This window comes from Anser cygnoides, chromosome 23 (genome assembly GCF_040182565.1).
Source record: "Anser cygnoides isolate HZ-2024a breed goose chromosome 23, Taihu_goose_T2T_genome, whole genome shotgun sequence".
NCBI classification, from domain to species: Eukaryota; Metazoa; Chordata; class Aves; order Anseriformes; family Anatidae; genus Anser; species Anser cygnoides.
Window position 1 is genome coordinate 6,407,075 of NC_089895.1, and position 15,436 is coordinate 6,422,510.

At 38.8% G+C, this 15,436-nt stretch overlaps 2 protein-coding genes across 18 annotated transcripts in view; one reads left to right on the forward strand and one right to left on the reverse strand.

Moving 5' to 3' along the window:
* CFAP74 (cilia and flagella associated protein 74) overlaps positions 1-10,136 on the reverse strand; it is a 75,007-nt gene extending 64,871 nt beyond the window's left edge. For 5 of the 12 annotated variants that reach the window (XM_048067466.2, XM_013194715.3, XM_048067467.2 and 2 more), the window contains exons 1-4: positions 9,654-9,795; positions 8,767-8,896; positions 8,166-8,303; positions 7,001-7,098 (exon numbers count right to left, since the gene is read on the reverse strand). The gene's annotated coding sequence lies outside the window, so the exon portion shown is untranslated. The other 7 variants (XM_048067472.2, XM_048067473.2, XM_066982212.1 and 4 more) reach the window with 6 other exon arrangements.
* PRKCZ (protein kinase C zeta) overlaps positions 9,826-15,436 on the forward strand; it is a 47,508-nt gene continuing 41,897 nt past the window's right edge. For 2 of the 6 annotated variants that reach the window (XM_013194792.3, XM_066982224.1), the window contains exons 1-3: positions 10,299-10,443; positions 10,771-10,959; positions 14,539-14,660. In XM_013194792.3, coding sequence (XP_013050246.1) covers positions 10,889-10,959; positions 14,539-14,660 — 193 coding nt within the window. In that variant the 5' untranslated portion in view covers positions 10,299-10,443; positions 10,771-10,888. The other 4 variants (XM_066982223.1, XM_048067520.2, XM_048067522.2 and 1 more) reach the window with 4 other exon arrangements.

The window sequence follows — 15,436 nt, forward strand, 5'->3', positions numbered from 1 at the left end:
AACAGCAGAAGTGTGATTTTATAATGGCTTCTCCTTACTAAGCTGTTGCTTTTTCCATGATCATGGGTCAAGTCCTTGACTTATCTTGCCTCCCCTGTCTACACCTCCTTTCCACTGGAACTGAGCTGTTCCAATTTACACCTGACCTATTTGTTTGGTCTCTGAAGCAAAGGAAGCTTAACTGTGCACTTTCATAGGCAAGGCAATGTGATAGGCATGTCTGAAACATCCTACTCAGCGCTTTGAACCATATCGCAACAGCATGCTTTAAAAAGGTCATAGTGCTTTACTCTTCTATTATACTTGCATAAATCAGAAATAATCCTTTTTTAATACCAGTAGATAACTACTGCTGTGAATGCAGAGTCTGACCTTTTTGTATCCTGCTAGTTTGTCTAGCTATTAGCTTAATTCATTGCCTTTTGGGGTCAGGAACTACTGCTACAAGTGAGATTGTTGACTAAATCCAGCAGAGGAAATACTTGTAGTAGCTTCCTGAGGAATGAAAATCGTAAGAAAGTAATCCATGATTTTGGGATTGAAGTTATTGAAGAACAGAGAAAAAAGCAACCTGGTCCCTCTAGAGTACGATGGCTGGTTATTTAGAGTAATTAGTGAGAAGGCGGCTGCATATATTATAAAGGCAATGTCTAATCTAATTACTTCAGCAGTAATAGTTTGTAATTGTGCACCTGACATCACTCCTTACCCTGAAGCCAAGTGAGTTAATCACACGGGGTTATTGGACAAAATTAGTTGCTTCTCCATCTGGGAGACAGTCACAGGCTGCGTGCCCTGCTGACTTCTTCAAAAGATATATTCAAAGAATTTTTCTGCAGTTTGATTGCAGATCTTCAAGGTGCACAGCTCGGTTGCGATTGATCAAAGTAAAAGGTGGCAGCAATCGTTCCCTCAAAGAAAACACCACCACCACCACCAGCAACAACAACACCACCACCCCAAAACCAAAGCTAGAATGCTAGGCTGTCACCTAAAAAAAAAATATATATATATCTCAGAATATTTCAGGAAGCCAGAATGTGAGCATACATATGGCAGTTGTGTCCATTCCAGGAATGAGGTGACTCAGAGAGAACAGGTGTTTCAGCTCCCGTTACTGCACTCGCATGAGTAGCACAAGACGAAACACCTCCATTGTGAAGGGTGGCATTTTTAAAAACGTGTTACCAAAACCAGAGATATAAACGTCAGACAAACTCTTCTAAAGGAGGACCTTCAGTATAGGAGTATTCTGTAATGATTGCAGTTTTGCACAAACCTGAAGCTTCTGTACTTTTGGAAGTGTTTTATCTTTTTTGTTTTGTTTTTATTTAAAAGCCATAATGCAGTGTTAACATCCAAAGAGAATACCCTAATCAGTTCTAACTTTATGGTACACTTAACTTAAATCTGACATCAGCTGAAGGCTATCCATGCTTTGAATAGGTTGTACTAATGTCAAGGAGGAAAAAAAATACATAGAAGGAATTGTTTCTGTGCTGTACCTGAGAGTATTTGTGTTCCTTTCAGCACACTAGAGTACTGCTCTATGGACTGGTGTGTCCGTGACAAAGAAAGTGGGATATGTATTAATGTGATCGTTCTAAATGTGAAGTGTTAATAAAGTGTAGATTATAAGGAAATTGTAGCTTCCATAAGCAAACAAAATAGATGTTCCAACTATTGAACCGAAAGATACAAGACATTATAAGGAAAATCAAAATAACCTCAGAGATTTCATCCCATAATGAAGCTTTGCCTTTTCAGTGCCCAAGGGTTCATAAAACTCTAATTTGGCCTTGACAACAGAAAAGAAAGTACCATTCTGTATTCATGAGTGCTTTCTGGGGGGCACTTACGCAGACTACTGTATTTATGTTACAAAAAATAGCTGTTGCTGCCTCAAGAGGTTGAAAAGAATCAGAAAGCACAAGATGAAGAGCAAGATGTTGCATGATTTGTTGGAAAGCAATGCTTGCAGTGACAGCACCATTAAAAGGTCAATATACAGATATGTCTATACTGTTTCTGGGCAAAAAGGCAAGCATTTATCCAAGCTAAAGCTCTCACGTCAGTTCTTCTCAGGTTTGCTAATCCAACAGATAATGTACCGAAACCAATTTAACTCAATGAGGCTGCTAGTGTCGGTACAACCAAACACTTAATACGATTGCTGATTTTAAATACTCAGAGTCATTAACCTAAGAAAGCACTTCCCCATTAGGAGGAAAACAGCACCCCCTTTATATTTCTCTCCGCAGCAGAATAGATAGCAAAGCCTATTTTCTTTTTAAAAAAATCTAAAGGAACTCCCCTCATGCCCTCTTTATTACAGTGGCTCAAAACACTTGCCATGGTTGAAAGCTTTTTTGAGGTAATAATAATTCCGTGTCCAGTATATGTTACAAACATATATAGCTCATTCCTCTTGATGAAGACTGAATAAAAATTTGGCAGTGAATGTATCTATGTGGATGGATTTGGTAGCTGAAATGCATGACACCATCTTTCTGCCTTTATAGCTAGTGTCTTAAATGAAATGAATTTGAAGACCTCAGCTCATCGTTACATAATGCATTAGGGATCTGTTCTCTCCTTACACCAGCTTTCCATCGTGCCTATTCCTTCTACTAACTCGTGCACAGCAAAAACAAATCTGAGAAGACAGTCAAGCCCAGTCTGTCAGAAAATATAGCACCAACAGAACTAATCAGCTGTTAATGGAGGTCACTGCTCAGCAAAATGCTGGTTCAAAACAAGTCATCCAAATAGCCCGGATCGCTGAGCTATCTCAGAACTCTTCTGATCATTCTAGATCTAGGACCAACCAATGCGTGGGACGGACTAATTCTGCTGAACCGAAGACCTCTCTAGCCCAGAATCCTATCTCTCTCGCTATAATGTCTGTCATGGACCATGTGCGTCTCCTACTGAGATCAGGAATGCTTGGCACTTACATTGTTCTCTGTGTTCTCAAGTGGGGTAAAGTCAGACACTATTACAAAGCAAAGAAAAATGTTTTTATATTTGTAGGTCTTGAAAAGTATGTCATACTTTGGAAAAGAGTGACAATTTTATTTCTCTTTGACACTAGACATATTAGGCAAGACCACTCTAATCTCTTTATGCATGTATGAAAAACACAAATCCATACAGAATTTTTAAGTCTCAATGTACAAAATTTGTACCTTCCAGATATTATTACCTTAAAGAGATTCAACCCTGCAGTAATTTCATAAATTGACCAGCACATTCCCACACAAACACACACTCTCTTCCCATTTCTTTCTCTTGCACTGCACACTGTGTCACTACGTATATGCAATAAAGACAAAAAGGCAGTTTACAGCATTCTTCAAAAAATCTCCACGCTCCTAAACAAATTCTTCTGAAGATCATAATTTTGGCCCAAACACCTTTAACATAGCCACTGGGTAACGTAAGTTGCTAGCAAGTACAGGCTTGCATTAGTTGCTTACTGGATAAGTAACTGGAAAAAAAGAAGAGCACTGGGAATTACCTTTGCTACCACAAATATCACAAAGCCCTGAATATTCATGCATTGGGTTACTAGATGGGGGTGAAGAGGATGTTTTTCTTTAAACTATAAAAAAAAAGTGGCCAGCTTTAAGGAGGAAACGTGTGGAACAGGCACGGACGTAGCAAGCCAACATATAGGCCATTGAGCTATTCCAGTATTAGAACTACCACAGTCTTTTAAGATTAAATAAAGATTGAGTGATGAAATACAACGTAATCTGTAAAACATCTGGCACCATACTCCATCCAGGCTGCTCTTCCTTTATTGTTACATTTCTTTTACAGTTAGCCAAACACAAAAGATCTATTTCTGTACCTCTTAAACTTACCACATTTTTATAGGCATCTATTTAGGATTATCCTACCCTCATCTTTCCAGGGTGTGTGTGCAACTAATATATATATATAGATGAGATTCTACATGTAAAAGCCAGGAGGATTCTACATATTGTTTATAAACTACAGTGCATATAGTATTTTACAATTGAACCTATACTTTATAAAGAAGAAACATTTAATATGTTGGCTATGAGTATCTTCAGATTGCACCAGTGGTGTTTTTGTTTATGCTTAGTGAAGGACTCATCAGGCACTTTCAGGATTTGGAGTATTTTGAACTAAGAATGCCTGTGTTTCATTCAAACTCAATGCTAGCTGAGAATAATGAGAATTCAGAGAAGCGTAATTAAGTCCGGTTAAGGGAAAGCAATAAAATTAGGATACTTGAGAATCCAAGGTGAATACTTGACCCCCGGGGTTGTCTTTTTTTGTTTAAAATTTTCACCATTTTCTTCCATCCTCTGAAATGACAGTTACATGTCTTCAGTTGCAGAAACATCAGTTTCCTTTCTTCTCCAGTTTCTTTCACTGTTACCTTTCAGAAGTGGAATCATTGCTTTCTAAAGGATTAGGATCAGGTTATGCAGCAAGAAGAAAGGAGTCTCTATGGTTTCCAGCGTATTGTCTGCTGATGTACATACACAAAAGGAAAATGGGCAAAAAATGTGTTTTCACAGGACGGGTTGCTTAAATATCCTGGAAAAATAAACACAGAAGCGTAGAGGTTTGGTTCTGTGTTTTTAAATGTGCGTAGCTTGGGCTACGCATAGAATTCTCCTTTATCCTCCAGGCTAATGTGGTGCCAACAAAAGTAAATTAGCTTCTGGGTACTTCTATCTTCCATAAAAACCACAAATAAAGGACGTGTTGTCTTAAAATAGTCTTGAAACATTATTCATTTTCTCTATATTAACACAGGCTAGAAAACCACTAATATGCAACCCAGCAAGGAAATCAGTAAGGAACTACCATGGTGATTTCTGATGGTATGTAGGATATATGCTTTACTCCAGAGTATGTTAAAACATATTAATGATTTGACTTATACTTTTTTTAATCCAAACTCAGAGGCATTTGGCCCATACTTGCTCCCACTGGATCCAGTGATTTCAATGCTATTACTTCAATAGAAAAAATAGCTTGTCTCTTTCCTGGGAAAAAGAGAGAAAGTAGGCTGAAGAGAAATCTGCACGTCTGCGTATGCTGCTGGTTTGATTTGTCAGAGAAGAAATTCTGTGGAGATACATTTTCATTCCAGAGTGACACAGAACTGGTTACGCACATTTCACGTATGTTTGAAGATAATAGCTTTCTCTTTCCTTTTATCTGTTGTTTTGTTCATAGTCTGAAATCATCAGTTCTAATCCCTATAAATCTTTAAAACCTTGGAAAGCTGATAGATCCTAAAATATCTGAAGATCTTAAGTCACTAGTTCAAGTAAAAATGGGACAACTGTCTTCTCCTTTTATTAAGGTAAAAGTAGTATTAATTGGCCTATTTTTTTCAATAACTGTCTTTAAGAACTATTTATCATAATCATGTCTAAATTCAAATATTTATGGGAGAGAAAAGGAGACGGATTTTTTTTTTTGTCAACCCTGTCAGCAACATACAAGTACTTGTGGATGGAGCCATTTAAAAAACAAACAAACAAATTAATTTCAGCAAGGCTAATGTAGAAAAACCCACAGGTCCTGCCACCCAGTCATCGGGTTTAAAACCCTACAACTCTGGGTCTTTGTCTAAATTTATAAGAACTTTGTACATCATCTATGATGAGTCCACACAAAGCAATGACTCTTTAAGAATGTTTAATGGTCGGAACATTCCCAATAGTTTTAGTCATTTAAGCATTGAAGGACCTAGCTGAGTCACTTGCTAGTTAATTGCACAACTTTATGTGTTCACTTAACTATCAGAATTAACTCAGAGAGCTTCTTCTCCTTGTTTCTTATACCCAGTAGAAATGGCAGAAGTAAACCAACAGAGCACTAATAGCCCCCAAACTACACAGATAGTGTGTTCAGCTCTCCTGAATTCATCATCTGTGAAATAAAATGAACCATAACAAATATGTATCCTTTGATCTTTGTTTCTAAATGGATATATTTCTTTCAAAAGCAGCTTTCTGTAAACCAGAGAGAATGCTCTGGAGATGAGGCAGACGAACTGGCAGTGATAGTAAACCAAGAGCCTCCTAACACAGGATTATCAATTCATGTTATGCTTCCGGTTAAATAGCGCCTTTGCCTCCCACTCACAAGGCATCCAGCAGACCTGGAGTGTTTCTCTCAGAAACCTGCAATTCTCCTTTAATATTCAACTCAGGAGTCCCCACTGGGTTCAAGAGCTGAGCTTTTCCCCTTTAGGATCTGGGATACACAATGATAACAGTTATCAAACAGACTTTCTAAATTTATGTATAATTCAGACCTAAAAGTGAAGAAAAATCATTTCAACGTGAAAATCTCTTTACCTGTATTGACCAAAAGTACTGTTCATAAGAATAAGCCACTGTATCCCTTCACTAGCCCAGCTGCATGAGCCTTTAGCTACTGAACTATGAGCCATGGCTTACTGCGTGCATTCTACTAAGAAAAAACATTCCTTTAATGGCTATAAATTGGCCAAACTTTCTTTTATGCAGCCAAAACACCCAACACCTTTAAATCTCTCTCCCTTTGGTTGTAGCCTGGATTCACAGACTTTTTTTTTGTATCTGTTCTTATGTTCACAATTCCAACTTATACAAGAGGAAGCACACAATACGAATGAGTAAGCATTAGGATGCTCCCTTTCTTCCTTTCTTTCTGCAGCAGCCATAGCTGGCAGAACAACAAGGGGTTAATGCAAAGCACAAGCACTCAAACAGGTTTGTACATCAAAATGAAAAAGAACTGCTGAGATTGTTTGCGAAGGAAGGTCAGAACTATCTGTAAGACCTGAATTGCATTTTCATTAGACAAATGCATCTATTGATAGATCAGGAAGAGGCAAATGCACAGTGGAAATAATAGCACAGGAGCTAAAAACCAATAACATTCAATATATGCAATAAATTTCAGATGCAACAGCAACCTTCCAAAACCATATTACTTCTTCCAATACCATGTTACTTACAGATTTTAAGCAGGATGAATGAAGAAGATGAGTGAAAACTCATGTTTGTCTCTTGGTTATGCTGAGTCCAGCTTGATGAGAAAATAGTTCCCTGTGAGCTAAAAACAATTTTAAAAAGCACATTTTTAATTTTTCCTCCTGGTTTTGTAACTATTTGTGACAGAATACTAGTAACGTGTGAGAAATTAAATTATTTTTACAGTATTCAGTAAACTAGTTAACTTTTAAACCCATAAATATTCTAATTTCTTCCTGGTTGTAGTGTATAAAAATGTTATTTGACAATTAGTTGTTTCTTTTGAGTGCTGCATGTAGAGAAAATGCTCTGAGAGATTTTAGAATATTATTCCTTTTACAGAAAAGGTTAAAAGGCATTACTTTCTTTATGTGAACCCTGGAATAAACTGTTTTAATTTCATTCTGTGGATTCAGTGAGGTGTATACGTGCTTCATTTTCTAAGTATATGAGTAGATCTATTAAAATAAAGGGAATTACATATACATAAACACTCATATATATGTATATACGCATCTGCATATATATACACAGAGATATGCAGGACAAAACATTCTCTGAATAACAGCCCAAGACAGAAAGGAACATATATCTCTGCTGCACAACTTTCCTATGCAACTGCAGCTTGTTTCTTTCAAGACACTGAGGTAAAAAGAATACTGGATCATTATAAGGAAATTTACTACATTCTTGTTAGAGCCACTAAAACAGCTGTACTGCCTAGCCTAAGAGTTTCCAAAGCCATTAAACAGCAAGTGTTTCTTAAAACTTTAAAAAGGAAAATACAGATAGAAAAACCTTGTAGTGGAGCAAGATTTATAGGCACTAATACAAATATCTATGCCTGAAGCAGCACTTTAAAGTAATGCTATAATTAACTTCAAATAATTTGTATTCACTTTAAGCTAATTTTTAAAAGAACAGTTCTTAAGAGCCAACAGCATTAAAGTAAAGAACTACCACTTACATGCACTGTGTATTCAACTGTGTGTTTCCCAGACAAGTTGCCTGGGCATATCTTGCCATCTGCTGGAAATATCCAGACATACATTCTTAAATACAGGCTTCAGATTTACTGTCACAAATACTGGCACAATGAAATAATGAATATAAAATGAAATAATATGAAATAAAATAAAATGAAATTACCTGTAAGACCCTTAAAATAGCCGCGTTAATAAGGATATCAACAGGTGTTCAAGTTTGGGTGTAGCGGACAGCAACAGTATGACTTTTTATTAAGCTGAGGATGATTCAGTAGAAGATAAAAATACAATGATCTGCCATCTGAAAAAGCAAACAAACAAGCTCAGGAGTACATTCAGGATTTACAGTTCTAGGCCAACAGAAGATAATGACGTTTTAAAAGCAATATGCCTGAAACAATGATCATACAATATGTTGCATTTTCAAACCAGTTACAACCTTGTTAGCTAATGCACAGAGGAAAGCTGACATCCTCTCCAAAAAATGCCATCTGCCCAGAAGTGGAAAGCAATCTACTACAAAATTGAAGTGCTTAAATAGTCTTGCAACTAGAAGAGATTTTTAAATTAACATTAGTACTAGGTGATCAGCTACCAAATCTCTGCAAGATGTAAAAAACATACGGTTAAGACTTTCCTTAAGCACTGAAAATGCACCTAGTATTTTAACCTGAGTAAGCTGTGCTAGAGAAAAACAAAAAAACAAACAAAAACCAATAAAACACACGAAGTGCCAAAATCGCAGTTCTGAAGAACTCTGCTACCTTTTATCTCCCAGTCCAACAAGCTGAAGTCATCAAACTGACATGACAAGGAGATCAAAGTCTAGCTTGCTCTGAAATTATCTTTGTAGACATATCTTACATATCAGTTTCCATTTAAAGCAGAGGAAATCTGAAAGAAGAGGAAAAAAGAAATTATATCGACGGTTTCCACCGAGTTAAAATTAACACTGGATACACTATTCATTCAGGTTAAAAATTGATAAATGAAGACATCTGGTGCATTTCCTTGGTGTCACAGAATACATCTAGACTGATGGGAGTAAGTTTTGCCACTCTACAGCTACTTAAAGTAGTAAAATAGCACTGAACTATGCACGTTCTGGAAGACTGTAGAAACAGCAGAAGAAAGCAGCATTCATATGAACACACACACATAAACCCCCCGTAAATCTTGTGAAAGTGCTAAATGGCGTCCAAAAGGAACTTGATGTAGGTGAACACAAAGCAATGGCAGGAGACTAAGGACATTTCTTTGTGTATTTTCAAAATACAGATTACGACTGCACAACTGAAGGTGGTCAGAAAGTCTTAAGAGTTGCTACACAAATTCAGACACATCAGTTTGTCTTACTTTGGAAGTTTGGTGTGTTACCATTGCCCAGTAACAGGTAAAAATAGACCAGCAAAGACCCAAGGCAAACTTTTTCCATAGATAATTGCTTGGAAGATTGTTTTAAGGCACACAGTAATCGTTTGGCCAGCACAAGCAGCGTTTCTGTGCAGGTTCAGCTCCCCCATGCCTTCACCTGAAGAGCCCCATCTCCTGCTGTATGTGAGGGACGGCTGGGCTTCGAGCACCAATGAGGTATAGTTTAAAATAAAATAAAAAAAATACTTCATAAAACCGAGCTAGAAAGGACATTAACCATTTCAGAGACTTCAGTTCCCGGAGCTCCAGCGCGCTGCGGCCGCCCCCGGGCGGGCCTTCCCCGCGGCCGCCCCTCTCCTCAGCGCCGCCCCGGGCCGGCCCAGCCTCCCGCAGGCCCGGCGGGGAACGAAACCCCCGGGAGGGCTCCACAAGGGTCCGGCGGGCCCGAGGGGAGTCGGGCTGCCCCGTGAGGGGAAGCAGAGGGAGCGCTGAGAAGCCGAGCGCAGCAAGACACACCCGCCCGCTCACCACCCGCCCGCCACTCCTGTCACCTCGCCCACCGCCCGCGCGGGAGGAGAGCGTTTGCCGCCGGCTCCTCTGATTGGCTGCAGGTGTTCGCCTACCGCTTCCTTTCTAGCTTTCAATTGGCCGGGAAGCTCCTGCTCCGCCAGGTAACGGTTCTCGGCCCGCGATTGGCCGCAGGTAGACGGTATCCTTTCGGGGATTGGCTCCAGGTGAGTTGGGGCTTGCTATTGGCTGGCAGGTGGAGCGGGAGGTTTCTTATTGGCTGCGGGCGCCGGCCCTCCTAGGCCGCCATGTTCGGCGCGGGGGCGCCGTTGCCAGCAGCGGCGGCGGGGCGGGGCCGTGACTGAGGGGGGCCCGATCCCGACGGGGGGCCTGATCCTGAGGTGACTGCGGGGGGGCGGGGGGAGCTCGGCCCAAACTTCTGCCGGGACTTGGAGCAACTTCGGCCCGGGGGGGTCCTCGGGGCTTGTTGGGGGGCCCGGGACGGACGGCCGGACCGACAGACGGACGGCCGGACCGACAGACAGACCCCGGCGGCGCAGGCAGGGGGAAGGGGCAGAGCTGAGGGGGCACTCGGGGGCTTTGGTTGGGAGCTCTTTGTGCCAGGCACGAGCCGTCGGGTGCTTGGGTTGGAAACGTATTTGGGAAAAAAAAAGTTTAAAACGCTTGGGATATTTCCTTAAAAACCGAAGCGCGCGCTGTGTCGTTAACTCTTCTCGTTGAACGTATCTGGGAGTCAGGAGTCCTGTGGGTTTCATGTTGGTTTCTTGGCTTTGTACCCAAAGCTGCCGGGCTTTGTAAAGTTTGGCACGCTGCTCCGGTTTGGTGGGATGTGTGCGTGCTCATCGGTGTCCTGCTTTCCTCTGCAGCTGGGCTGGAAGGCACCTGGGGGAGAACTTCGTGTTGCAGCTCTCCGGAATTAGAATTACACAGCTCGAACGAACTTCTGTGGGCTTATAACTTCGCCTCGGCTGCCCGGTACAGACCATGCCTAGCAAAATGGGCTCCAAAATTGATTTGAACAAAGACTTCATCAGAGTGAAAACACACTACAGTGGGTAAGTCTGTGTGGTCTCCCCTCTCTGTCGCGCCCTGCCGAGTTTAGACGCACAGAGACGACAAGTCCATGGTCTGATCTCGTGGTAAAGTAATCAGGGCGTTGATGCATTTGTAATTAATGTCAGAGAGGTAAACCAAACTGATGCATTTGTAATTAATGTCAGATAGGTAAACCAAACTATTAAAAATCCTTCGGACTCCTGCAACATACTGATTGTAGGAAAGAGTTGATAGCTTATTCTTGGGTCTCAAAGGGGGAAAAATATGTAAGAATGGCATGCAGTTATTGTGGGCTGATAGGTTATTGATTTCTGCTTCATTACAATGTTTGTGGTCACAGATGTATCCATTTCTTGCATCCAGATGCAGTTATTATCTTTATTATGGAGTAGTTGTCTCTGATCAAATGTAATACATGTTACATAACGATCTCTACATTTACAGCTTACTCCTGAAGTCAGGTGGAGACTGAAGTATCTCCTTAGGACAAAATGTAGAATGTTTAATACCAGATTCCTCTTCCAATGGGGTTTTTTAGATGCTATTTTAATTCAGAGCAGTTCCTGTCTTGGAAAATGAGAGTAGTTTTTTTTGTGGGTAAATGTGTAAGCCTTCAAACAATAAGCGGGTGCCATTGGTTTTGGTTTTCTTTCCTTTTTTATAAACTTTAAAAAGAAGGATTATTGGAATTATGTAGGTAAATGAGAAATTAAAGAAATTTGGTTAGGTCTCATGTTAAGAGTAAATTCAGGTGAACCTATCCAAGCTGCTTAAAGGTCCAGTTATAAGAAGTGATTAAAAATCTAAATTAAAAATCCAAACATCAAAAAACCTTTGCTTTCCTGCTATGAATGAATACCCAAAGTAAACTGTTAGTCTGTAACTTGTAAACACTGTTAGGCTTCCCTTTATTTTTTAATAACTGCTTCCCCCTCCCTTGCAGTGTTTAGACTAATGCTACATGAAGGGCAGTGAGATGTTAACACATCTGCTTCCGTTATCTTCACAATGCTTATTTTGGCAGCTCTGATTTAAGGCAATAAATTAAGTCCTGGTTCTTATGACTTCAGTCAGTTGCTGGCAGACTCAGGAAGCCTTTTTATATTTCATCATTAAATATGTCTGAAAGACAACATTTTAGCTAATTAATTTGCTGCCACTCTGAGGACTTTAAGTTGATGTTGCTTTGATGTCTGTCTAACTCTAAAGCCAAAATTTAAGTCATTTGAGAAGTTAAATATTGGCCTAAGAAAATCTTTAGACTCGATTGGAAGTATTTAGATTCAAATTACTGGCACATGATAGCAGAAGCCTAAGTAATCTTTTCTGATACTTTCCTGTTAAACAAATGTTGATACTGTGGTTTTTAATGCTGTGGTATAGAAAAAAACTTAATAATTAAATGTAATGTAATTATGAAAGTAAGTTCACTAAATTTCATTGAAAACGAAGTGTTTTCTTGATTAAACAAAATAATTTACCAGGTCAATGCCAAGTAATATGGGGTAGAATTCTACAGCAATTTGCAGTGTAGATTTTGGCCTCTTTTGTGTCAAGCCAAAAGCGGAGCAACATACGCGTGCAAGGAACTTGGTAAATGCTTGTTTTATCATATAGTAGTATGGAAAAGCATAATGCATTTATTATTATTTCCGCTGCCTTCAATTTCTGGCAGTGCTACTGACACAAGTTTTTTCCTTATGTCTAGTCAGTTGATTTTTGTCTTTGTTATGCTGCTTGTAAACTAAAAGTCCAACAGCCTGCTGATTTACAATTCATTTATGTGCCGGTTGAATTTTCACATAATTTTTTAGTAAAAATGTAGGTAAGCTTTTAGTGATGAGAACTCATGTCAATACTTGTGTCTTAATAAAATACAGAAATTTGCAATTTCATTTTTAAAAGTGATGTGTTGCTGAGATGCACGGATATAAGTTGCCTTAACTCTACAAGGGAAGGCACTGTAAACATAAATAGAACTTAGCATAAACAATTTGAGATAGTTTGCTGGCGGCAAATAGTGGTTATATGAAGAGAAAGGTGTTTGTTTAAAGTTTTGTCTGCTCAAAAATGGAGGAGGTGATAACACTGGTTTCATTGCAATTCTGGTGTAATAATTACAAGGGTTATTAGAATAAACTACTGTAATAGTGTACCTCCTGTAACCACTATAGTCAGTGATTTCCTTATTTATTTATTTATTCAGTTTTGGTGTATCATTGTAGTAATCTCCCTCTGGTGTTTGCTTTTTTAATTCTATTCTTGAGGCAGAGTAACTCTGTGAACCTAGAAAACAAAGGTTCTATAACTACTGAATGTTGACTTTAAACTATTGATCAAGTGTCTGTGACTCAGTAAGAGCTCACTATTTTTGGCGTTACAGTAAAACTGGGTGTCTCAGTATCTCCGTTCAAATACTGCACATCTTGAAACAAATTCGATAAACTGCAGGAAGTCATTGATGCTGGACAACTTCAGGTTAGGGACAAGTTTATTCTGGTAGCTGCTAAAAGAAGTTAAAATAGGAGTTAATGGTACATTTGAAAAAGTAAAATAGGAGTTGATAGTAAGTGACAGTATGTAGTAAGGTAGAAATCCAGCTTAAAAACCTAAGCATGAGGAAGTTTAAAAAAAAAAAAGACAACCATGCATGTTGAGTCTATCTCTGTGGAGTCCTAGGATTGCAGGTATTCATGTTTCTGGGTGTGGCACTTCATACCACAGCATAGTATAAATAACTCTATAAATAGATCGCAAAGGAAAGTAAGCTTGTGTATTTCTCACTGCGTTGTTTCAGTTACTAAGTTTGTCTGGCTTATATGTGCTTACTTGAAATCACTTAATTTAAACAGCAGTAGTGCAATGTCTCGTGTACTTTACCTTGGTTCTAAATGGTAGTGCAATCTAACAATATGAGGAATTTTCTTAATATAACTGCCTGTACATACAACTTGCTGGTCATTAGTTCTTCGTATTACTTTGTAGTGCCCAGTTTTAGCTACCTGACAACAAAAGCATCTTGTGAGATTTTTTTAAGAGTTAAACAGTGAATGATTTGTGTTCATCTCTGCCACGGTTGTCTAATGTGACTACAGAGGCATTAAGACTAAACGCTCTCAAGAAAACACAGATATCAAAACAATTTGAATAAATCTCATTGGTAATTCGTATTGGCTATATATGTTTAGCATATTTTAGCTGTTATTTAGTCCAATCTGAAGTTTATTAATTTAGATGTAGAGTGACTGCTATTGTTATCACAACTTTAACAGTTTGAGGCTAATTAATATATTGTCAGCTTCAGCTGGAGTTTGTAATGTGTATGGTGGGGTGGTGTCTTGCTGCATAGTTTCACTTATTTTTTAAAAGATTTTGCAGTAATTGAAATTTTATTTTATCTCTTAATGGAAGGAGTGCCAAGATCAATTTTAATTCTTTTGAAATCTGTGTTACTGTACTTTAGACATGGATAGTTATAGTATAAGGGAACTGAACTTGCTGAAGTCAACATGCATTAAAGATGGAACATTAGGTATGTGGATTTTTCTGACAAAAGCTTATGGTTTCATCTCATGCAGGGACATCCTAATAACAAACCTAGATGCATCAATCAGCTATGATGAACTTTGTGATGAAGTGCATGAGATGTGTAATTTACAACAGGAGCAGCCAATCACCCTGAAGTGGATTGATGATGAAGGTATTGTACTGAAATCTTTAATAATTCTAATTTTTTTGAACGTTATGGTACAGAGAGGCATTGAAGCAACTTACATAAAAGCCATTCATGTTGTGGGGTCACTTAATTTGTAAATGCCACGGGACATAACCCTGTCTTATAAAGCAGGAATCTTGGATAAAAGTCTCAAAACATCAAGGTTGTACTTTATTTGAATTCAACACTACAGAGTGAAGGCTCTGTAGAACTTCAGTATTGTACTATTACATACCTAGATGCTGAATGCAGTGTAAGTGTTGATTTTGGACTTCCATGGGCCTAATACCCCTCAATAGCCTCAGTTCAGCAAGCTGACTTTTTAGTATCTTTAACTGTCAGTGTTCAGTATGACAGGCTTTTGCATCTTCTGAATTATGATTTGCCTCTAGAATAAGTTGCTTTTGCGAAGTACTGCAGATAGTATATCAGGAGACTGTTTTACACTCAGACAGAATTTTTGTATTTTGTGTGAGGTAAGGTAAGTGTTCAGAATTCCAGTGGTGACATGATTTTCTTTTCTATCGGTTGTTGTCCCTGGCAGCTCTATTGTTGTCCCTGATGGTAGTGTTGATTATATTACTGGTCTGACGTAGTCTATTTGAGCATTAGAGAGTAGATAGATGTTGAGCATTCTATTCAATTGGTTGTTAATATCCTGTTTGTTTAAACACAATGACCAAGCATGAAATAAAGGGACTTGAATTTATCAGAAATAAGTTGGTTCCACTGGTGGCGGGGAGAAAATGTCTGGTGTATCT